At 38.6% G+C, this 25,564-nt stretch overlaps 2 protein-coding genes and 1 long non-coding RNA gene across 6 annotated transcripts in view; 1 reads left to right on the forward strand and 2 right to left on the reverse strand.

Moving 5' to 3' along the window:
- The window catches only part of LOC110049667 (transient receptor potential cation channel subfamily A member 1-like), a 30,268-nt gene extending 15,588 nt beyond the window's left edge, over positions 1-14,680 (reverse strand). Inside the window, exons 1-6 of one of the 4 annotated variants that reach the window (XM_089297871.1) lie at positions 14,339-14,680; positions 3,009-3,117; positions 2,056-2,231; positions 1,435-1,551; positions 979-1,087; positions 104-201 (exon numbers count right to left, since the gene is read on the reverse strand). In XM_089297871.1, coding sequence (XP_089153997.1) covers positions 104-201; positions 979-1,087; positions 1,435-1,551; positions 2,056-2,231; positions 3,009-3,117; positions 14,339-14,527 — 798 coding nt within the window. In that variant the 5' untranslated portion in view covers positions 14,528-14,680. Of the gene's footprint in view, positions 1-103; positions 202-978; positions 1,088-1,434; positions 1,552-2,055; positions 2,232-3,008; positions 3,118-4,660; positions 5,391-8,641; positions 9,068-14,338 lie in introns of those variants that run through there. The other 3 variants (XM_089297873.1, XM_089297870.1, XM_089297872.1) reach the window with 3 other exon arrangements.
- A 6,126-nt stretch (positions 14,681-20,806) lies between these two features.
- On the reverse strand, positions 20,807-24,442 carry LOC149106391 (uncharacterized). The gene is made up of 4 exons (XR_016209816.1): positions 24,364-24,442; positions 24,124-24,271; positions 21,733-21,750; positions 20,807-21,001 (listed from the first exon to the last, which is right to left on the reverse strand). It is a non-coding gene; the product is annotated as an uncharacterized LOC149106391 (long non-coding RNA).
- Positions 24,443-24,478: 36 nt separating this feature from the next.
- Positions 24,479-25,324, forward strand: LOC110049665 (EKC/KEOPS complex subunit TP53RK-like). The gene has a single exon (XM_020755471.2). It carries the CDS (start codon positions 24,499-24,501, stop codon positions 25,183-25,185), a length of 687 nt encoding a protein of 228 aa, XP_020611130.2. The 5' UTR covers positions 24,479-24,498; the 3' UTR covers positions 25,186-25,324.
- Positions 25,325-25,564: the final 240 nt, after the last annotated feature.

Here is a 25,564-nt window from a genome sequence, read left to right on the forward strand (position 1 = left end):
CACAGTTTACGAAATATAAGTTAAACAGTCAACTGACAGACGTATTTTTCGCTTATATAAGTTTTGTCGAGTTAGACAATCGTCTAAGAATGACGTTTAGTACCTTGGCCACTCCACTTTCTACCGCCAGATGAAGCAGTGTGCTGTCAGTGTTATCAACGTGATGAAGGATGTCATCACGGGGAATTCCTTGGCCTTTTGCTGCAATTAAGGTTATAATCTAAAATGTTTAATGATTTCACACTATTTCTTAACAGGTTGTTTTACTTTGTCTGGAGGCATACTTTGTCAGGACGCAGCGTGGCCGAGTGGTTCAGGGCGCTGGTATTGTAATCCAGACGTCCCGGGTTCAAGGCCTTCACCCTGCCACTGGCGGGATTTGTTTCTCGGTAGTCCCGAGTTCAATCCTCGGTCCCGCTTTGTAAATAGCCAACTGGTCTGCCTCCTGCCAGTTGGGATGTTTAACTATGTTATGTTTATTTGAAATATTTGTTTCCTTTGTTTCAGTGGCATGCCTGTAAACTAGCTAAGCTTAGTGCTCGTATGGCTAAGTGCACGACCACTATAAATAAGATTTAAATTTTACATTTTTTACGTCATTGAATTGTACCAACGTTCAAGTACTTTCTAGTACTTTCTTGTTTGTTCTACGGCGGAACAACTTCTTGCCAGGTGTTTTGTAAAAAGGTCATGAAAGCAAGTTTCAACAAAGTAGTTTAACTCGTCCTTGACCCTTTCCTGCCGAATTCAAGCCATATGTTAACAAATGATTTTACCTCTGCTCAGCATAAACTATCAAAATGTCATGATCGCACTAGAGCAGCCCACTTTAGCCGCAGTTAAATATTGGCTAGTGTAATGAGCACATTCTTAAATTATTTTATTTTCTTAGCAACATCCTAGGGCCAGAGACAAGATTACACAGAGAGGTCCAACAGCGTTACTAATACCGTAAGTACGACGCATAATATTACTCACAATAATGGAACAAGCAGACCATGATGTCATAACAGCCGTGCAAGGCAGCATGGGCAATAGGCGTCATGTTCTTATGATCACGTGCTAGAATCTTGGCATTGTGTTGTAACTGTACAGCAGAGAAAGGAGAAGCTGAAATTGCTGAATAACTACAAAGATAAATTACTTAAGTAACATAAGCCTCAAAATACTTTTGGAGGAGGATGATAATTAACACTGCTTAGAAGGATATATTTAATAAAGTGGAACACAGCTTATATTATTAACTATAAAAGAAGATGAAGATCATTAAAAAGACGTACACACACATAGACAGTAAAAGTACTCATAATTCTATAGAAAGTTAGTTTTCTCATACGGGACCTTGTATCAAATTCACCAAAAAAAGCCATCAATATAACACTGAATTGAAAGCTTAAGGTTAAATTAATGAACACAAAACAGATGTATTGATACCAGTAGTTTACAAATAGCGACGCTGTTGGCGTGATCCAGATGAGCTGCAATGTGCAGTGGAGTGCATCCTGAGTTTCCGACAGCATTTGGGTTGGCATGACCGTCACGCAACAAGGCCTAAAATGGCAGGAGGCCATACTAAGTTACAAAACATTTAATAAATGAAACTGCATGACATTATAACAAGCTAATTGAATAGGATTCTAGCCAGACGGCTTTCATTTTCGAGGACAAACACGTGACTATTGTCACAGGCCAACCTTTTTTGGAGTAAAGAACAGAGGAATAATTATATCTTTTTACTTGAAGAGAGGGATCCTGAGTAGTGTAATTGCACTGACCGTGTCAGGTTCGTTTCAGCCTATCAGAGTCCTCGATTCACACCCTTGCCGTGGCGCTTGTCTTGCATTTGTGGGCACGAAGGGTATGCTCTCAAAGTGTTTCTGAAGCTCAACCCTTGAGTATAGTATAACTGGGTATTGGCAGAGTTTTTAGGAGAGGGGAGGGTGGGTAGCTGGTGATCATCCCATTACAGAGATCAGTAACATAGCACCCATGCACGTGCTGTTGCCTCCAGTTCTTAGCACTAGAGTGGACTTTTAAAATCTGACTTGCACTAACCAGAACAATGTCGAGGTTTCCAGTCCTGGCCGCAGTGTGTAGCGCGGTGTCATCTCTGTCGTCATGGGCATCCACGTCAGGCCTGTAGCGCAGCAGACACTGAACGATATCAAGCTTCTGAGCCCCCACTGCACAGTGCAGTGGAGTTTTACCGTACTCGTCATGCGCATCAATGTCTACAAGGAAATTTCCAAGAAATAACTACCTCTCTATAACATTTGAAAACTGCATGACATAGTCGCTATTTTTAAGGCAAGCTACATGGTCGTGAACTGTCATTGGCTGTTTTATAGCCAATGATGTGAAATAGCGTACGCAACAATGCCAGTTGGTATTATTGAGTACTGATATAAGCCAATATTTCTGCCAATGCGCTATAAATGATTGTTGTAATGCATGCACATCATGTTATGTACATTTTGTTCAGTAAGTAACGTGTGCGTTACATACATTTGTCTGTAATGTTTTTTTTTTCCGCGAACCGCGTCTACCCAGCCAAATTACAGACAAATGAATCGAAAATTAGAAAAATTGCTGCATCCTTCAAACTTGGTCAGAAGCATATCACCTAGCTAGGTTATATGCTTCTGACTTGGTGAATACAATCTGCTACTTAGTTTTTAACGTTGCGTTTTTTTAACGTTGCCATTGGATTCCCATACAAACACTGTAATTTCTGACCGCTTGGCCTACCCGTCAAAATGGCGTCGAAAACCGTCTATTGTAATTGTTTCTTAATTTGTTTTGCATCATTAAAACAACATTGTCGCGTACGCTTTTACGCCGGCTTTTGTACAACCTTTCTCGAAACAGCTGTATATCCATATCAAGAAACGCACGCAAGCACGCAGAGCAGTGAAACACGTATCGCCTCTTAGGTAATATATTACGTATGTGTTAATCAACGGTCAGTTACGTTATGGAATAACAGTGACTATAATGAGAGGTTTCACCCTTTCCGGAGGACAGAAGATGTTCCACGTCACTTTCTTTGCCATTAAGAACAGCTTTGTGAAGGCCTCCATGGTGATCCCGGTTGGTAAATCGCAAGTTGATTCTTCCCTGTGAATTAAAATACAGGATCGACAGTTTGCTTAATACTGAGGTTAAACTCTATACTTGCTGACGTAAAAGCAGGGCCCTTCCACTCTAGGACCCCCGAAACTTAAACACCCGAAACCCTCCAAAGGTTCTCCTTCCGAACTCCCCGCCCTGCATACAAGCCCAGGCTTACATTAACAATTAGATTCTGTTATTTTCCGCTGATCAAGGACTCCCGCCATAGGATTGCCTTGTTGCGAAATGTCTAGACTTCGTTCAACCACTGTTAAACTTATTCTTATTCATAATATCGCTATATTTGTAGGTTTTCTATTCGCTTTTGATAACTAGCTGGGTGGAATTCTCATCTGCAGCCAACAATTTTCAGGTAGAATTCATTCGATAACAAGCCGCCTTCCTCCCCTTTCGAACGTTAAGTCTATCACTCAACCGGACTCATGGCAATTTTTCTGTTTTTGTTGTTGTTCAAGTTGTTGTTGTTGTTGTTGTCGTTGTTTCTGTTTTTGTTTTTTGTTTTACAATCGAACATTGTATAAAAAGTCAGTTCAACTAATTTCAGTGACTGTAAATTCCACAACAATACTGAGGAAAGGTTAAAAAGTTAACCTTTCCTCAGTATTGCTGTTGGTTTCTCTCTTTCGCAATCGAATATTTATGAACTTGGCGGTAAAATCGTCACGCATAATTAAAGAACAGCTGCGGAAGCAACACATTCACGAGCATAAATTACCCACGAAATTTTTCAGCTATTAGCACTTCTCACTATCACTTGAATTTTTAAGTCGGTTGATTACAAAATATTTATGTAACACTGTTATCCTTTACTCATGAAAGAAAACAATCAAGGACATCAGTTCCCGTAATGTGAAAAATAAATCCTTACAGACCCAAATTTTACCCGTAAATGAAATACTTCACTCAAACTGATTGCATTTGTTTTCTATTGTCTTCCGCAGAATGTTTATTTGATGTATGTAAATCCCATTTCTTTTTCATTTGAACTGGTTTTTATTTTAATTCAAGGAATAATTTGCCTTGTTTCTGTAATAAGCCCTAACAATTCTCAGTGAGATAAAGTAGGTTATATCAAAACCAATATATATTAAAACCAATTCCGAAATGTAACCCTTAATTTCTTATGTTCCCTGCCAGTCCGGCAATCTCTCATGGTAAATTAAAATCATGACCTCACGAGGAGAGGAAAGAAAAACGTTTTGAGGGCGATTTTCAGTAACGACCGTGAGCTGACATAATAAACGACACATAAATTTTTCATCTTGCCCGGTGAAATTACTGTAGACTGCAAATATGATTTTAAAAAATCTGAAATTACTTCTTAGAGAAAAAAAAAATCGTCTCTAACATCACAATTTCTAGCAGTGACTGAGCAGAATTGAAAAAAAATGCTTCATTGCAAGAAAAGAAGGTCTCTCATTTGATTGTCTTTAGCGGACAACATGAAAAATCGACAAGATGTTATTACTTGTTTTAAACGCAAACATTGGTACTGTGTTAGAAAAACAGTTATTTTATAATAAAATACCCGAAAGTGTACAAAATGTGCCAGGGTTTGCCAATTTTCCTCTCTCGCAGCACATCCCTCCATGCATCCGTTCAGTGTGTTGGCTGTAGCCTTTACCAATCCTGACATCTTGATTCCGTGGGTTTCTCTGCCTCTCTCTTTCCCTCTTTACAATTCTGATTCAGAAGCTGTCGTTGACCCCTTAGCTAAACACCGAAAAGTTCGCGTGTATTTCGTTGAAGGCAATTTACTCTCGACATGAAATTTTCGAAAGAAAGTCCTACATATTCTCTAAGCGGAAATTAACGGACGTCATTTTTCATGCACTTGGCCAATGAAGAAATCGTACAGTTTCATATTTACTTTTCGCACATCAGAATTGCATATCTTAAGTGCTTTTCGTTTGACAAAAATTAGCATAACAAAATTGCTTTTTGTATATCGCACCTTCCCCAATTTCTACCTGTATGAAGCTGAAACTCGCTTTCAGAGGAGAGGTTCTGTCTGAATATTGTAACTAATAAACCCTTTATTACTTGATGAGCTGAGAAATCGAGCCTCAGTTTGAACAATGTTGTTTTGCTGATGGCAAAAAAGTGACAACCATAAATGACATAGGAGTACAGTGTCAATAAGTGCTGAAACAAATAACGTCTTCCGTCTATTTTTGCAAACATCAGGCACGTTTTATCTTGCTCGAGCTCTGTTGCGCGAAACAAATTTTGATGTTTCTCCACGGTCTACCATTAAAAAAGTTTCTAAAACAAAACAACCTTGCGAGTGTTAATAATTTGTTCCCTGTTTTAGGTGGGTAAATAACACATAGAACTTGGATGCTTAATTAACGCAATAAGATCACGGTGCTTCTTAAAATAATGGAAAAGAGCAATATTTATTCCTGTAAAACCAAGTTAATCCGAGCAAGCAAAAAATAAGAAATAAGGTTTCATGTACATGAAAGTCTTCTCTCAAACCTATTTTTGGAAGGCGGTTGTCATGCAACGGTAGTCAGAATGACGTTTATTATCAGTGAAGTGCTTCGTTTAATAGGCCCTTGAATTGTGACACTAATGTACCATGTGGGTGATCCCACATATAAACAAATGCAACATCAGTCAAGTGGGTCAGAGATTCCCAGATCAAGTCTCCAAAACACGCCAGGTTTATACCTTTCATTAAAAAACACCTCTGCGTACGCGATAAAGCCAAAAACATTCTTCGCCGAATGGCATTAAACTTCGAGTACGACATTGATTGCGAGTACGATTTTCGAATTTCAAACCAGTGACGTCTTCAAAGCCCTCGCTCTTCATGTTCGTTTCAGGTACAGAGGGTAGCTTATGGAATGAAATGGGTACGTGACGTGATAATGCGAAGCCTGTAAACTAGAACTGAAAAGTCGTTCTCGCTCTCAAATCTAAAGTCCCCTGATTATTTCATAAGAATGCGAGGTTAATTTTCTCTCTTACTTTTAAAGTTTGGTTAATAATTTTTTCAACCAAAACTGTCGGTCGGTGAGGCCAAAACAGAGTTTCCTTAGTGAAAAAATTCAACGTAACAGGAAACAGTGATCCGACAAACGACCAAAGCTTTCTTTCTTTTTGAAATATTTTTGTCTTATTGGCCTTTTTTCTACCTCGTGAAACATTACATGACACTTTCTCCAGTGGTGAGAAAATTCTGTAAACTGAAACAGTTCTCGTGTTTCCTACATCGACAGCTCATGCCACCTTCAAAAATACGCTAATAAAATTTAAAAAAAACGACTACAGTCGAACTTTAAAACCAGCATTAAACTTGCGATATGTGTTTCTTTGAAAATTGTGCTTATCAATAAAATATAAAAGGGTTATTCGATAAGATTGCTTCACTGCCCCTTCAACTCAAGGAAAACCTGAGGTGTTTCTTAAAAACCTTCCTTCGCCTTCTTTGTTTTATGTTCGATGGGTAAATACAGTTTTCAAACGTTTTTAAAAATATGTCTTCTGACCATAATCTGGTAATAGTATTTCATTACACATTTGAAATACAGTAACTTGAAAATTGAAATTGAGATAAATAACGACAAGTATAACTGTAGGAGTAAATAAAAACTGTGTAAGACTTGGTTCACTGCCAATATTTTCCTGTATTTTATATTTGTGATATTCTTCTGGTAGTTTTCATCATACCTAAGCCATAGCATTTTAGTGCATTTTCTAAAGTACATGATTATCATACTAACAAATGGCTAAGCCTTACTGTCATCGATAAACACGATATTTAATTTCGGCTGTGTCAGAATATCCTACATTAACACAACAAACACATTCTACTTGAAATGCTCAAAGGTCTGGGGATTATCATGTACTGGAAAATTCACAAGCTTTGACCTGCAGAGTATTTTAACATGTTTATTGTACGATTTATATTTCCCATACTTACTTTGATCCTTATAAACATACATTGTGACTCGTATTTTAGCAAATTGTGCAAAAATTTAAAATGATCTGAAGCTACGGTTACTGGTAAAGCCGGTGATCGTAAATGCTAATCTCAGTTTGAATGTAATAAAATGAAACATAGCCTGTGGCAAGATGGTTTCTGTAGCGAGTTATTTGTCGCAGCAATAATGCTAAACACGGCATGCGGAATTAATGAATTGTTTAGCTTTAAAGTATCCAAAAAGCCTTCTTTTAAATAATTCTCTTTTTCCCCAATTGCTCGCCGCGCAGGTGTAACAGTGGGCATAATTTTGAAATCAATTGCATTCGAATAAAACAAATAAAAATGTTTTGCTTTTCGCGTAAATTCGGACACAGCAAGTTTATAAAATTAGTGACGGCACAGAACGAAATGCTGTGTATAACCTTATTCAGTCGCGTTCTTTTTTAAATATTCATATTTTTTAGTTATTAAAATTTCCGGTGCACAATTCCATAATTGATTTTGCCAAAAGCAAGGATCGCCGCATGATTTAGTTAGTGCCTATTGTTTCGGGGACGTAAACGTTTTAGCCAAATTTTCCATCTCTATGTCTTTTTGAGTACAGACTCTCTCGCTAATTGAGCCTGTTCCTTTCGTTAGTTTCAAATAATACCGTATTTGAAGGATCTTATCTCGTGGATATATTTGAAAGTGGCGGCCTTGTGTCGTGAAAAACGGACTGTTTCGTGCTGTCTGTGTTCTGGCTGAGTTGGGGGCAAAATATAAAACGACTTGAGCCTTCCATAGAGGCTATAAAATTCGCCAGTTTTCCAGACAATGGTGTCGGTTACAACTGATCTGGCATAAGCAAAAACCTCGTGTAATAAATATCAGTTCAGCTTGCCCATGAATTAAAAAGATGAACAAAAATACGTAGTAAAAAAATATTTTGTTCTTTGACGCTAAATATGAATCAAGAATATTGTTTTTAAGAACATATGCATAAGAAAAACGTGACCACAGAAATCATATGAATCAAGAGTATGGTTTTTTAAAACCCATATATAAGAAAAACGTGGCTACAGAAATCAAATGTAAAGGTTTGTGAAAAAAGAGCGAAAATAAGGTAAAAAATCCTTTGACCAAAATGTTTTTGTTCCTGCAGCAATATATAAAAGAGTTGATGCGAACAATAATGACATACGTATGGGTGAGGTAGTGAAATAAAGGTGATAAAGAAAACGCTCTAAACAATAGCCCAATAACAAAATAAGTTGGGAAAGGGCCATCGTGTTTTGCGTACGAAGTTACAAGTGTACGTCATTTTGAACAGGTTTTAGCAGGTGCAATGTTTGGCTGCGCGATTGAAAATCAACAAAAATAGATCTTCGCTTTTTAGTGACTGAATAAGAAAATATCAGGGCTCGCGAAACGAACTACTGTAATTTAGTCTCCGCGATAAATTATTTCGATTAGAATCTAGGAAGAAATGAGCAAAGTTATTAGTCGCCGACGATATTACATCATTATTCGCAAGATCAGTGATCAGAGTAAGCAAGCAAAACAGTTTTGAAAGAGCGAGTCCCTTCCCCTTACCTTTATGACCGCAATGTTGAAGGCATGTCGAATCAGTTCGGGGGTTGATAACCGAACGCCTTCTTCGTTGTTGGATTTTCGGCGGCGATGAGCGGCCGTGAAAGCGCCTGAATCACTGTCCGTATCCGTTTCGTTCTCCGACGCTTGAAAATACGATTCAACCCTCAAACCGTTGTGATGCACCATTCCCAGTGAATCGCTGCTTGTCGATTGCATGTTTATTTCAGTGCGGTTTGTGTTCATTTCGACAGGAATGTTTGCTGTTGCCACTTGCATGAACAAACGCGATGTTTTGCCATGCAAAATAAATTTACCTTCCACTACATATGCGGCTCGAAAACTGGTGATCAATATCGGTATAGCCCTCAGTAAAATCCCCCTCGCAAAAATGTACTAATTTTCGTCAATTTAGGCGACCTATGAATTATGCATACCCCCTATGTGAATTTTGATGTATTTCACATCCGAACACTGCATGATACAAAGCAATATATTAAAGATCAACCAAAGTTCTGGGAAATAAAAACAAAAATAACAAAGAGAAAGATGTCCAGTTAAGCTGGTCTTATTTTACACTTAAAGTATTTTTAAACACATTTCTGTTTCGCCAAGATTGACTAAAACCAAGCTCATGTTTTATTTATGAGTAGAGGAACCAAAAGTAAATTGTAATAAAAACTCCTAAGTTGATATTTTCATTTGCAAATGAGGACTTCGCAGAGTGCAAGGCTTAAAAGTAAACGAGGGCATTAAAAAAAAAGGTCGAACGCGCGCCGTGAGGTAGGGTTTGTTCCATTCTGGAAACATTATACATACATTACGAAACTAACCATGACTATAAAATGATCCGCAAATTAAGGAAAATTTTTAACAAAAAGTCACCTTGATTACAATGAGTGAATAGTCCAATTTTTTGTTTTTATGGTGCACTAAAACATGTTAATTGCAGTAGCTAAGAGTTAATTTAAATAAATGCAAAATATGGATAAAATAAAGGAAACAAATATTATGCATCTTCGCTCTTAATAAATACCACTTTTACTATCAAAGGTTATATTTTCTTGTTGCAATCCGCAGCATTAAGCTTGATCGAGCGGAACGTTCGCTGTCGCACGTTTATCGCTATCATCTTAAAGAGGGTTTTTTCGATGGTATGTATTTTGGTCTTTAGATTATTTGCGTTCAGTTACGTTCAAACTACTTTTTTTATGTTACGGCGTAATTATAATAATGCCGATTGACGACATACACCTGTATTTCCAGTCGAAAATCAAGTTTTATAACACGTGAAAATGGGACACTGTCTAATGGATAACTAGATGCTCCATTATCGCACAATAATTTGGGAATTTCAAGTTACAGTTATTAAAATTTAAAAAAAAATGTTGCGTGGTGACCCGACAATATCACGATGTAAGATTGGTAGAGAGCGAAATTTCCGCTCACTACTAAATATTTTGACAACAGAATAAATCAATTTCCTTTATTTTTTAGCTTCGGAAGTATTAATTTCCGTTCTTGACAAAGGAAAATAAAAGGCGCCGTGGCTCAACAGCAAAATTACTGAGAAAGAAACAAAAATCTTCCTGGGAAAATGTTGAGTTGTACAATGGGTGAAACTTCAGGAAAACAAAGAAACGAGCAAGCTCTCTAACTACGACACATGGTGCAGAAGCATAAACAACATCTATCAACAAGACAAAAGTGCACTTACGCTCCACCCACGCTACACCGGAGAAATTTGAAAACGGCGTTTTCACTCCGAAATAGCATCAAATGTTTTCCGTCCACACTAAGCAGGAGAAATTTGAAAACGCAACAATCACAGGCGGCAGAAAAGCTTGAGTGCACCATTGACGATTAGGTCTAGTCACATTCTATCAGGACGTCATTGTTGTCTAAACGGCTCCGTTTTCAAAATGTTTTCCTCCACATTAAAACTCAAAGCCGGCTTTTTGAAATTCCTCCGGTTTAAAGGGCGTTTTAGAAAAAGCTCTGTTTTCGGTCACGATTAGTGTGGACGGAAGGCCTAACCGTAGAAATAAAGCTGCGTTTTCCAAATTCCTCCGGTTTGAAGAGCGTTTTCGAAAACCTCCGCTTTTGTGACGGACGATAGACCTATCCGTAGAAAAAAAAAAGATACGTTTTCAAATTTCTCCGGCGTAGTGTGGACTGGACCTCAATCTCGAAATTTGGTATTGATACGACTGATAAGTAATTTGATCTCGTGTCGTACAATTCAGAGAGGAATCAAGCTGCTAATTTCAAATCGGCCTAACGCTGCGCTCTGTCCCATTTTGAAACTACTTGAACATGCGTACCTCACAATAACACGTACTTGCGACACTATTTACAGTTTACAAGTATAATACTTTTTAATAAAACAAAATCACTATAATTTGGTTGTCGTTGTTGTTGTTGTTGTTGTTGTTTTCAAATTGGCTAATGCTCGTTCCGGGATCGGATTGACTGAATAGATTAAACCTCTGAACGGCTCTGACCAGAAAACCCCCCCCCCCAGATTCAGCACGGCCTGTCTTATCACTGGTGAGTTTCAGCAATCTTGGTTTCAGATTACAAGTTCTACTTAAAAGCAACCATCGAACTCTCGTTGACGGGTAAGATACTCTCTCCACTTAAGAGTATAAATAGGTTGCGGCCAAATCTGAACGACCTGATGGAATACTGGATAGGATAGCCTTACACCTAGAGAGGTTCTAGTGATATGGGTCACTGTGGCCCAAAGAGTGCAAACGTTTATATCCATTTATTGAAGAACAAACGATCATGACGCAAAAGGCTGATGGCAATAGCACATGTTATAAACAAGAGACTATGATTGTAGTATCTTGCTGTGAATTGTAAGTGGCATCTTTGAAACCAGTCGCAGTTCTCGTGAACAACACTGAATTGTTAACAGAATGCGCAAAAACGATAGCATTACTGTTCAAGGTAGACTTGAGTTTCCAAAACAAAAAGATAGCACTGAATCTCTTTCTGATTAAACTTCTACTTATGTCTTGGTTTAACGTTGTCAATTTGATGGCATTTCTTCATTGATTAGTGCCAGGGCTAATTTGATAACCTCGGTTTACATAGCATGAGGGAGACTCGGGATACACGTTTTACTACAACCCAGAAGAAACCAAATCCACTGTTTTGTCAGCTTGGCCAAACCATTGGCAGGCGCACCCATATTTGCTCACCTTCTCGGGGTCTTAAAATAACTGAGGAGAATGTGCTACCTTTGCAATTACTTCTACAAATGGCCGTTTAAGTCTTCTCGAATAAGGACTATAAACCGTTTGTAAGCCCCGTCTCCTCCATCTTCAGTGTTTATACACGATTAGCGGGGACATTAAAGAACACATACACTTATCGCAAAGATCCCAGTGTTGTGGGCTGACCTTGTCTCATTGGCTGGTGCTTCACATAGAGTTAACCAGCTCATTGCACCTTTCCCCTTTGGACAAAAATGCCCAAGAAAATTGCTATGTGAGAGAGCTTGTACTGTGAGAGTACAGCTTCTCGTTCGAATGGGCTACAAAACCGCATGTTTGCCAAACTCAAACCTGGAACTCTTTTGACTGGCTTGAATATACAAAAGGAAAGTAAAAAATCTCAGTTATAGCTCCACTAAGCAGACGACCGTTTGCAGTTTGAAGCCTCCAAACCCGAGTTTTACTGTCACATCGCCAAGTTTTCACTGAATGTGTAAACAAGCGTGCAACGTGCAGCATTTGGAATATCCTGTTTCATTTTATGGTTAAAATGATTTTAAGTTGTTATTTCCACGCATTCCAAAGCTACCATTTGTGTGCGGCAAAATGCATAGGGTGGAAAAATAAAGAGAGACGTCCCAAAGTTTCCGTGTAAATTCCCGGTTTCCAAAGACAACAAGAGGCACTAATCTCATTTCATCAACCCTTGTCAAAGGACCCCAAAGAATAAACTTCACTGACTTATGTTTTACTTAGCAAATAAAGACTAAAGCCTGCAATTTAAAAGCAACCAAATGATGTTTAATGCCTTGACTTAAAATTCACTTCAAACTTCAGAAACTCATCGAGTTCATTTTTATTTCTAGCACTAAAATTTACTAAACGTTCTCTTCTCAACTTCAAAACCTGCAAAATATTTATTTGAATAGTCTGTGAAATTTCCCATTGGCCTGTAGAAAGATTTTTTTGCGATCAGGGTACAATTAAAAATGATAGCTAGTAGCTAGTGAAAAATGAAAATCTGCCATGCGCCAATGACCAGCGTCCTTAAAGAGTTAACTTTGTATTATTGAGAGCGTGTCACGCACTGGTCTGTATATAACTGGTGTCCGTATTATGCGGCTAATATGGGATAAAAATATATGACTTTGTCGCCGGCACAAACAAAACTTTCCTTAATGAGCGAGTGTCTGTGATAAACTGGTGTTCGTAAAGCGGAGTTCCACTGCATCAGCGGCCTAAAATTAATGTCCTTGTGTTGTTCTTATGATAGCATGTTAACAACGCGAAAAAAATCAGAATAATGCCCGAGAAACTAACAGCCGACGACAGCTGTTTCTACTTTCCCATTCTCGTTTGCGCGTAGCTTTCGCTCTTGTAGGTCCTTAAGTATACATCATAGTTTTATCAGTTTCGATTTTTCTCTGTCGCTTCAATACTCCGTGCTATTGTTCACCCTCTCTTCCTTCCACATAACACTAATTATTCTCTGCCTCTTTATTTTTCGACTTTCGCTGCTAAAAAATATTCACTTTCACTTTGTTCAAACAGAAGAAGGATGCGATACAAAATGACAAATTTTCTTATCCGATATCACAGCAGGTCCTCGAGAACGCGAACATTTGAGCCGTAATCTCGATGTGACAGTTTTGCTCCTGCTCTGCCATAATTCATATTTATATTTATAATATAATATCTATTCTTTTGACCTAACTTATTAAGCCTTTTTTATGCGCAGCTTTCTTTATTTGTAATATGCCACTGGACACTAGCTAGAGATCTTTAAAATTCAAATCCAGCCGTTAAAGTTTGATTGATATTTCTTTACACAGCTTTCGCCGACATAGGTTCTTCTAAATATCGTGTTTTGAAGTACATGTGAAAAGCTATATTACTGACCCCAATTACGTTCCTCGCACAAGCAAGTTTTTTATTCAAGATTGCACTGCACGCCCGTGCATGAGTGTTTTCCACGTAAATCAACGGGTATTATGATGGTTAGAAAATAAATAGGTGCTATGAAGCGAAAGAGAAATTTGTTCATGATTATGTGTAATTATCCAACGCTGGCGACTAAGTTTTGAATTTAACATTACGAAATGAGCCCCGCGCCAAAGATTGCATTCTTAAAAGCATGACTATGCAACTTTTCGTCTCAACTGTTCTGAACATTATATTACTGAAAATCTGAGCATACAGGGTGAGAAGAGTAATCAACATTCATAACCAGCACATCCACAACCAGTAGTTTTAATGAAAATATGAATATATTTCATTGCCGAAATTTGTTGTTTTTCACTTTGTGGGAAAACAAAATAAACTGGCATTCAACGCAAGCTGATTAAGAGCCCAAAATCTCCGATCCGATTATCATCCTAAAGGTGCGCATGTAGTCGCTCACGCAGGCTTTTCTGAATCTCTCAGATGCAACGACAAAATTGTACAAATATTAAAGAAATGAAATTGACTTTCTCACCAACGTTGCTAAGCTGGGAAGGCGCGAGTTCGACCCTCGTCTTCTACCAGTTTCCATTGGTGGACTTGAATCTGGGGGTTGAGTACTACCTTCGACATCTCTGCGAATGTTCGGACTTTCCGGCGCTAGTAACATATTAGAATTGTCCATTTTCCATATCGAAGCCATTGCTGTAGCTCTGTCAGCCATTCAATCAACCCCGACCTCGGTAATGTTTTCAAATTTCATGCAAACGAAAAAACTCTAGAACCTTATCGATTAAGTCGGATCCACTCACAAATTTGACTTTTTGTGATCGTAAATTTTCCAAGAACAAACATTCTGACAGGCAGACAATGCGGTCCCTTCAATCACGTAGCAATGCAAATTTTGCGGGTCCAATGTTTGAGCGTTGATTCGCCCCTACGTGAATTAATGACCAGTGCAAAGAAATCCAATTTAAATAGATTTGTACTGCCGGCTTAGCGTTGTGCTTAAATTCAAAAATTGGATTTCACATTTCACTTGCAACGTGCGTTGCGTGAATGACATTTCGACACTTGTTCTCCTTTCATTTTAAAAATAGCAGCGTAGCTAAATCCCAACGAAAGTTAAAATGACGTGAAATTTATTCTATTGCAGATTTTATAAATGAAAACTTCAAGCTTGAGGCCAGAAAGAAATAAACAAGATAAAGGATTATCATAAAACTAATGGCATTCCCACATCAGTTAAAAACAGGTGTACGTCACAAAGGAAGCAAAGAACAGTAATAGATAAAGATTGGCTTGCCATAATAGCATTTCAAATTATATATCTCTATTTCCTGGCAGTAATTGTATAATTATATAATACTTCGTGTGTGAGCGAGAAGCGAAATTACAATTTTTATAATTTGGGGGAATTTGGAAACCTGAAAACTTCGTAGACATAAGAGAAACTTACGGAAATTTGCTGTAACTTTGCGTGCAAACATGTTTGACATTTAATTAAGAGGATGAAAAGGAAATTTTGACATGTAAGAAGGATGGACAAGCTTGGTCAAGCCAGTTCGCGGGTGGCTAACATCAGAAGCACGTTATCTATCAGGAGAGGAAATACCAAGGAAAAATCGTTCACGAAATCTCCTTGCGTAAATAATTTGAAAGGAAATCTTAAAAATATTGATTTAAAGCTCAACATTTCTTTGTTTGAAAGGAACAATTGTTTTGTAGTTTTGTGAGGTGCTTCAACCAAGAGAGACAGTCTTAAGACATAAAGTACAACCACTGAATGAATCGAATTATTGAGCAAATGGCCTGAATTTAATATTTGAAGTCAATGAGATTTTGTGCTAAATGAGGTGAAATGTATTACTTAAGAACTACAATTTCAAAGGAAACCAATTAAACGCCGTTGTGAAACAATCCAAGATTTGTTATTATTTTATCCTTTATTGCTCCTCTTTTCATTGGTCGAGAGACCAGTACGTCACCTGCAAGAAACTTCTTCGACCTGCCAATCTCATTCCCAGAGCCCGAGCCCGCGCGTTTGCCTGGTTGCTATGTTACGAAGTCTGCTCTCGCAGTACAGGAGCCCACCTAAACCTTAAGAAAAACAGAGGGCATTTCTCTCTCACTACATCTTCAAAGCTACTTTTCAGAGAACAAAACTCATCGGTTGTATAGTAATTATCACAATCACAAAAATATCGACACTTATCATCGTCCCCAGGGTCTTGTACTAGATAATTTTCAAAATGGCGGACTCCCGCCCAACTCTCTTAAGAGGAAAGAACGAGTAAAGCATACGTCTTTCTGAACTGTGCTGCTATCGCACGTGCAAGTGAAGGGTTCCTGTTTTCGTTGTGAGAAGAATATAAAAGCAGAGACCGATACTACGAAGGATGATTATTTAAAGGTAAAAGTCTGCACACAAGCCAGGTGGCCCATCAGGCCGGAGCTTATCCCGGTTTCTGTAGCATGAAGCGACTAGGAGTATTTCTATTTCCCCCCCCCCCCCCCCCCCCCGATGAGATGCTAGTCCATCGCGGAGTTACCCTCAGCATTAAGTTCGCCAGTACCCATTTAAACATCTGGGTGGAGGGAGGCACTGTGAGAGTAAAGTGTCTCACCCAAGAACACAACGCATTGTCCCCAGTCAGGGCTGGAATCCGGACAGCTCGATCCGGAGACGAGCGCACTTAACATGAGGCCGGCCATCGCTCCTCCCTCAATTTTTTAAAAAGGTGTACTATATTTCGGCTCAAACCAGCCTTCTTCAGGTGCAATGAGAATTTTACATTGGAAGGGGTGTTTATGCAGTATATTTGTGTAACAGCGGAAAGACGTAAAACTAAACTGATTGACAGCGTAAATTTTAAAAAGATAAGGTAAAGTAAAATAATGGAATAATATATTAACAGGAAATTACAAATATGTTTCTTCACGGATGTTAAGACCACCAGGATCAAGTGTTCTGCCTTTTGAATTAACAAAAATTCCCTGGCTTTACGGGTTGAGTCTCGGTTTGTGGGCCGTTCTCAACATGAAGTAAATAGTTAGTTCTCTCTACAAACTATGGTAAACTAAATTTATTAGCATGGATCATTTTGCTTTTGGTCAAAAATGCCCCGCACCAACATCCAATATTTGGCATTGCGTGGAGAAGGGAATACATGAATGTCGACGGTCCTTAAAAATAGCCGGTGTGACCTGGCACCTGCAATACTGAGACAGATAAGGTAGCAGTTTTCTTCAATCCGTAATGGCTTTTTTTGTCTTGAACCCTCGCTGAAATAAGTTGACCATCGGCAATGAAGCCAAGGAAATGTCCGGTGCTTTTAGGCTCTAATGCATTACACTGTCAAATTGTTCGGTGCACGTTTCAAGGAAAAATTAAATCACTGGCAAACCCGTGCCCGGGGGGACTCCCTTATATGGGCTACATAGGTATGTACTACCCAAAGGGTATGGTTTTTCAGCCGTTTTGGTCATAAATAAGGTATCGATTTTGACCATTATGGTCATAAATAGGGTAGGGTTTTTGCACTCAAGTCTTGAATTGAGTATGTTTTTTAGAAAAAGTTACTTTTTCATCATTATCAATGAGACTAGGGCTTGCCACAAGTTGGCAACTTTTCGTATTTCGAGCAACTTTTTTTTGTTTGGAGCAAGTTTTTGAATTCTGAGGATTTTCTAGTTTTCTAGATATCGGCGCAGCTTTTAGTGCTTTAATTGGACATGCTTCCATATTTTACAATGTTTCAGTAGACAATTTGTGAATTTCTTTAATTTTTTTAAAACTGTTTTAAATATTTTTTTTAAAACATTTTTTACATTTTTTTTAAAAAAAGATATTGATATTGATGCACAGCATTTACTCATACGTATTGTGAACAAATTTATTTAGCGACGCTGGTTACAACGCAAAATTGCACAAAAATGTTTAAAAATGTTACTTTTGTTGTACAGATTGCATATTTTTGCATCAGACCAAATAAAAGTAGAGAGAAACAAAATAAGTTTTTGCTTTTTTTTAGCAACTTTTGAGCAACTTACGTTACAAAAAGCAACTTTTGACTTTTTTTGGCGCAACTTTCGAGCAACTTTTTGAGAAATTTCGGGAAACTTTTTGGGAAATCTCGAGCAACTTGTGGCAAGCCCTAAATGAGACCATCGACAAAAAAGCCCTTCATAACTTATGTTTAAAGCAACTGTGCCAGCCGCAACGGTCATAAACAGCATATCGAGTTTTTGGTCAGGTCATAAATAGAGCAGGGAAAATCGCAGGTTTTGGTCATAGGGTAATAGGGTAAGGGTTTTGGGAAGCGAGCCGCACAACCTCATCCCACCCAATTTTTCTGCGAGTACCCCTCTCCCCTCGGATTAGTGTACTGAAAATTATTCGTACATGAGACAGCTCGAAATATCACCTTTTTTTGGCTTGAGGCCAAAGGTTTGTCGGAAATTTTCGTCCCGAATTTCCTAACTGACATTTCATAACTAGTTGGTCAACATTAATTTGAAAAGTGGTAACAAATCTCTGAAAGGTGTCGTTCACAGGTCTGCGCCGCGTTACAGGTTACGTTAGCAAAATTAGTTTAAGATTTTTACTCTGAAAAACTGAAGCTGGAAATAATCAGCCATAGCTCTTGACAAATGGGTGCGCGAGAATTCTGTCAGTTAAAAGTAAAAATACCTGCAACCGTAAACTTCCGAAAGTAACAACCCTTCCCGAAAGTAACGTCAAAAAATTGTGGCCGCAGGTGAATCTCGAAAGCAGCGAGCCCACTCCAACCCCCAACCCAGAAAATGGCGAGAACAAGGTTCAAAAGAATATTTATTTGTCTAATTAATAGTCAAGGGTAAGTTCCGTATGGTATTATAGTTGATAATTATGATTAAGGCACTCCACAACAAGGGAAGATATCGATAATTCAACAAAAACCGGAAAACTTTCATGAAGTAACAACAACGTACTTACAGAAAATTTCATCAAATTGAAATTGAAACCTCTGTGCCATTTTTAACAGTGCCGTACTTAAAGGCGAACATTTCTTTAAACTATAAGTGAAAACTCGACCGGCGCACTGAGATATTAGAGAGTTTAAGCATGACGTTTACGGCAGACGGCAAACGACAAAGATGTCCTCTGATTTTTTATTCTTTTCTTCTGATCCTTAGATAACTCACACAAAAATAGAAAAATGTCTACTATTCACCGCAAATACAAATATTTTCACTCTACTGTACAGATAGCTGAAGACGGACGGCAAAAGTTTCATTTTTGCCGTTTGCTGTTTGCCGTAAACGTCTTGCTTAACCTCTCTATTGATACAGCAGACTAAAGTTGCAGTGCGTCAACTTACTACTTTCCTGCCGACCAAAAACGCGATCTAGACTTTAATAGCCCCCCATGTGGCAGCGACAAATTTAAAGAATGTCAGTGTTCAGGGCTATTGTCACGAATTTCCGTCTGTTTTTTCCGAGAAAGCACTAAGCGGCACCAACTTTATACATCGCTCTTTGCTCCCCGAAAGAAGCGATCCCTTGAAAGTAACGACCCCCCGCCGATAGTAGCGAACCCCAGAGGCTGTTAATTCCGAAAGTAACGAGGGTCGTTACTTCTGGAAGTTTACGGTAGTGCATGTTAATGAAAAAATTACTCCCCAAATCGTTTCTGGTGACACGTTCCACATCTGCTGCCCACAGTGAAGAACCATTCAACCTAACCTGGAAACAGCACCTGTTTCAAAGAGTCCGTTCCCGACCGTTTTGAAAGTGCTCGTCTTGGAAAGTTTATTTCAAGCACTGAGCGTATAAAACTAAGGCCCCGTTGACACTACACCGGAGGAATTTGAAAACGGAGGTTTCACTCTGAAAACGCATCAAATGTTTTCCGTCCACACGATAGCTATGCAACAATTAACGGTTACTTTAGATTTGTGTTGAAGGAAACCTCAGACATCGTTATGGAGAAGCTCAGTTTTCAAAATATTTTCAGTCCATACTAAAACGCACAGCTGGCGTTTTTAAATTCCTCCGGTTTGAAGAGCGTTTTCGGAAAGCTCCGTTTTCGTGACGGATTAGTGTGGACGGTAGGCCTAGCCGCAGAAATAAAGCTGCGTTTTCAAATTCCTCCGGCGTGGTGTGGACGGGGTTTAAAGCAAAGGGCTAGAAATGTAACGCCGAATAAAACCAAGCACGAGCTATTCAACTCATTTTACTCGGCCAGTCAGCGTGATCTGTTAAATATTAACAAAACTGGTTCTGAACAATGTGCTTTTTTGGGCCGGTTTCGTCTAGTATCAAATCTAGTGGCTGGGCATTTGGTATAAAAGTGTAGGGTCTCAAGAAGGACCAATTCTGGCCGGGCAACATCAGACACAATGGCACTTACATAACTTTGAACTTAAAATTTTGTGATCAAGGCTACGTCTGAAAAAGGCGTAATTAGAAGGACTCTTCTCGAAGACTAATACAAACGCTGCAATCTAATTGGCTAAGCTGTCAGCCATTAATGTGTATCGAAATGCATCTCGTTACCTCGAAGTTTCAGAGGTTTAAAAACATTGCTGGGTGATGTAATTTACGAGAGGATTCAAAATTATCGCATGAACTGATAAGCGCGCCTACACAGCTGCAAGTTTCAGCGTGATTTCGCTTTAAGCTTGAAGTTTAAATCAATACCACTTAATATTTAGCTTAATGACTAGAAACCATTACTTGAAGGAATATCAGTTACAATTCTTCTACCGTAACGAAAACTAGATTATAGCTCTCAGGCTCTATGCGATAATGGCTGATCCCGCCTTCTCCCTCATAGGACTCGGAAATCTTTAGCTCATAATCTAAAATTTTTGCTAGACAGTAGCTGCAACTCTTGCATTTGGTTTGTACAATAACTATAAGTGAGGATTACAAGAAGTGGGGATTAAAGCATGCCTTCAAACAAGGGGCTGCAGCTATGGGAAATTTAAACATGGGCGCATAATAACCAACACTGAACTCTCAAAAAGAAAGAACCACTTCTAATTTTCACAACGTCATTGCAGTTCAAAATACAAAGCAACAACAGTTTACATGCTAGTTTTAAACTCTCATTTACACAAGCAAACCAATTATCAATGTTAAATACAACATCTTGATTGAAGAATTAATTGTCCTTTTGCTTTGTACGTAATCTTCCAACATCAGTGGTGAGCTGGTAAAAAAAAGACCAGAATGATTCATCATTCAATGACTAAAGCCAAAATGCACATTTTAATTGATGGAAACCCAAAAATAATGGTTTACTTGTGCTAACATTGTGTTACTATGCAGGTGAACTAAGTGATAAAAAGAGTGATATAATGGAAGACTTTCCAGACAGATGCAGAAGTTTGGTGATGTCAGGTTAAAAAGGTTTGGCAGAACTTTTTTTTTGATTCTTCCATTGTTTCTGAGACAAATCTCTAAATAACTGATTCAACAATTTGCTCTCCCCTCCAAATTATGATACAAGCTGTTGCCTGACTCTTATTGACTCTGACTCTTATTGTTTTATGATAGCTCTTTCCTGACTCTAATTTATCACAGTTGTAGTGTAATTCTTATTTGTGATAGCAGTTCTCTGACTGCTGCAGCTATGCACCCCTTCCTTGTTTTCTGCGAATCAAAAGGCATCCAAAGCTGTTGCACCAGCAAGCTTTTAATAAAGACTTTACTACTGGCTTCTAGGAAGTGTTGTTGAAGGTTACTTGTATTTGTATCTAGGTTATCAGTATCAGATAATTCCAGGTGCAATTTGAACCAAGTAAGCATAAGATATTCTAAAACAAATGTCTTTCTAATCGAGTTTACATCAAGAACATCTTTCTGACTACCTTACTGTGAACTAAAATTTGTGCTTTTGTTACTACAGTCCCAAAAATTAAAAGAAAACTGTTTTCTTACCTTTCTGCTCAATTGCCCCTGAAATAAGAAAACATGGAAGGTGTCAGTTTTACCATTGAACAGTGAGCATTTGAATGTTGAATAATACATTTTCATACAAGGGACATCCCCCAGTGATCACTAGGGACCTCTAGATCGGACTATGAGTGCGATATTGAGTATTGCTCAGCGTACTTGGTATAGACAGAGACATAGGATTTTAAAAATAATAATAATAATAAAAAGAAAAAAATAAAATGGATTCTTTGCCAAAAGAGATTTAACTACAAGTATGAGATTGAGTACATGTACGATTTTTTTATTTCAAACCAGCCATGATTCCCAGAACCCTCACTCTTCACGTTGGTTTTAGGTGGAGAGGGTAGCTCATGGGATGAGACGGGTATGTGACATGATAATGCGGAGCCTGCATACTAGAACTGAAAACTCACACTCATACTTGATCTTGTATTTGCACTCAAATCTACAGTGCCTATCATTAAAGGCATAGCTAGGGCAATTTCATTGCTGGCAACTTAAGGTTGCTCAAAACAGTTCTCTGTTTTTTTTTAGACTTTTAGAACTATGTGAGATTTTTCAGGCTTGGGACTGTACTGTTTTGAATGGCTATGCTATATTTGTAAGGTTACTTTCCACTGTATCTTTCACTGCGTTTAAGTCATAAATTAAGGGTGCTCTGTTCTGTTGCATAGCAACAAACTTGACCCACTTTTTACCATCAATTGCATCTATCTTAAAAACTAAGCTGGCGACCCCAATCTCTTTTTTATAAAACCTTTTTATTATGCACAGAAGAAGAAACGGAAAATTATACAAAATTCTGTGGAGTAGATTTTGCTTGAATTTAAAAAAATGTATTTGAAGGGTAGTTTCTTCCTGCTGTTTTTTAGCTTGATAGCCGGCGCAATCCATCACATCATCAACATCACAATTTTCATTTACATTCCAGCACAGCGGTTTAAAAGAATGTTTTTCCCTTGAAATTGCCTGACAGACGGATGTTTTCGAAGGTAAAAATAAGCGATATCACAAACAGCTCACTAAACTTAGTGGAAACAAAGTTTTACAAAGTTTGTTGTGAGTTTGAGAAACTTTAAATCTCGCGCGCTTTCTCTTGACCCCTCGGGTGATTGTGTGATGCCTCTTGCTGAACTGCACGTTAGAGCCAAGGCTTCTCACGGAATTATTACTGTTTTAAGCCACCTTAAATCCTTAACAGTTATGGATTTAGAATGAGATTAAGTTGTATAGCACGTGCAACATGTACTACAAGATGTTATACATTCATTTTTTGTACTCCGCCCTGTACATGACAACAACCTCTGTATTTCATTCTTTAAAGCCCTGGTCAAACAGCACATGATAGTCGATGATAGTTGATTCTGTCCTAGCTATTATCAACTATCATCAACTATCATTCACATGGTCAAACCGCCAAAGAAGTTCGTGACAGTTGACGATAGTTCACTGGCAGCCGCATGAGCAAAGTCATGCGAGCAGCTAGTTCCAGGCTCTTTCCACATAAAAATGTGAACACTAAACTGGTGTCACGAGAGACAAACTTGTAACAGTATGAATTTTTTGCAATGAAAGAGGGCAGCAGCTTGTTTACCGATAATTGATTTGTGGGAGGAATGTACGGAAGATGAATCTGGAGAGCGTTGGTGGAAAAAAGGACGGACAAGGGAATGGATCAAAAGGAGAAATGAAAGCGGAATGTTGAAATCGGTGGAAGAATTGTGAGTGGCAGACACTGCTGCTTACAAGAAAATGTTGTGCATGAAATGTGAAACATTTGAGGAAATGTTGACCGCTATCGGGCCTGTGATTACCAAAACAGCTGACCGAAAAACTATCATGAAATATCATACATGTGGTCAAACGAGAAAAACTATCATCGACTATCATGAAGAATTTGAACAATCTCAAAATGAATGATAGTTGATGATATTGCATGATAGTTGGTGGTCAAACAGAAGCACGCGCTTCAACTATCATCAACTTTTGTCAACTATCATCAATTATCATGGGCCGTTTGACCAGGGCTTAAGCCAGCTGACAATCCAGATCATATTACACTGTATACGCACTTTGTTTACTATTGTGGCCAAAGCAGAACTATTCTTTTCTGCAAAATGTAAATTACATGATTCCAACCAAGTCCTCCCCTTTCCAAACCCCATCGCCAACGTGAAGCTCGCGCCGAAGATTCCAAAATTTAAAAGGATTAAATAGTCTAAACAGCAAATATCGGCGCAGAGCCTCTTCGGCGTAACCTTCACAAAAGTGCACCCTTGCCAAAGCCCGCCGTTATACCTCGACTGACAACGTCTCGGAGATCATGACCGAAGAGATCTTCCGGTGAAGCATTCGGAAATTCACGCAACTTACTCTTATTTTTAGAAGCGTTAACAATCTTTATCACACCATAGCCAGTGATGCAGAAGCCAGCAATCAAGAATCGGTAATCGTACAAGTACGGCCCACTTCGTACAGCATAGCTCTTAAACCTCGCGTATATCCCTGACATCTTGATGTGCTGAAAACATTTTAATAATTTCAGGATTAAGCAGGAAATAAAACTATACTAAAATTCTTAGCAATTAAACGCACAAAAACGACTATAATTACCTTACTATTCTTGACACACTTGTGAAGAGACCGCTAATATGAAGAAACAAAGATGGCGACGATGTTCCGTACAGAGCGTGAATTTAAAGAGCAAACGCTGACCGTTCCGTAAGCCGGCTCGTGTTAATTTTCAAAATGGCGTTTGCGGCGAAAGATTCCTCAAAATGGAGTTTGCTAAAACAAGGCGCTGAAGCACGTGTCTACAAGACGGAGTTTTACAAGAAAAAGGCGATTGTAAAGGAGAGGTTTTCAAAATCGTACAGACATCCTTCTCTTGATGAAAAGCTAACGCATCGAAGAACCACACAAGAGGTCCGATCGATGCTTCGATGCAGGAAGGCAGGAATTTGTACTCCTTCCGTCTACTTTGTCGATTACAGCACGCACTGCATTTTCATGGAAGAAGTTGAAAACTGTGTGACAGCCAGAGATCACATCAACACTCTCCTGGATGTCCCGTCCGAAGAATCCGACAAGAGTTTACAAAGTCTTGCGGAAAAGGTCGGTTCTTCACTAGCGGCCATGCACAATGTGGATTGCATTCACGGAGACTTGACCACTTCAAATATCTTGATAAAGGAAGGCTATGAGAACATCATTTTGATTGATTTTGGATTGAGCTTTATCTCTTCGCTGACAGAAGATAAAGGCGTTGATCTCTACGTATTAGAAAGGGCATTCCTTAGCACCCATCCGAATACTGAGCAGCTATTCAAAATTGTTTTGGAAAGTTACAGAAAGAAAGCAAACAAGGCTGATGAGATCATAAAGAAGCTAGATGAAGTGAGAATGCGGGGACGTAAGAGGACAATGGTGGGATGAACTTTCACAAACAATTTAACTGAAAGTAGAAATAGTTCACATAAGAGACTAACTAAAAAAAAGTTTGTCAACAAAATTAGCCAGAGCTATAAACTGCATTGCATTAAAGAAGCACACTGCCTAGGAGGCAACTACTCTACAGGGATGTGTCTCTACGTCTCTTGACCTTCTTTTATATCCCATTAGAGAGTCAGATAGGCAGAAGGTATACCCTATATAGTGCACAACATTAACCTTTTTAGATACCAGGCAGTGGGTTAGTGAGCAAACTAAATCAGTAGTCCACAATGACAAGCCACTGATCCAAAACAAGGCCAGAAAAAAATACACCTGGGAAATAAGGGACCATCCCCCTCTTCTTCTGGAGTCCTGCTGCTGC

The sequence above is a fragment of the Orbicella faveolata genome, unplaced genomic scaffold (genome assembly GCF_042242905.1).
Source record: "Orbicella faveolata isolate gen_17 unplaced genomic scaffold, um_ofav_v1 contig_3, whole genome shotgun sequence".
Classification (NCBI taxonomy): Eukaryota; Metazoa; Cnidaria; class Anthozoa; order Scleractinia; family Merulinidae; genus Orbicella; species Orbicella faveolata.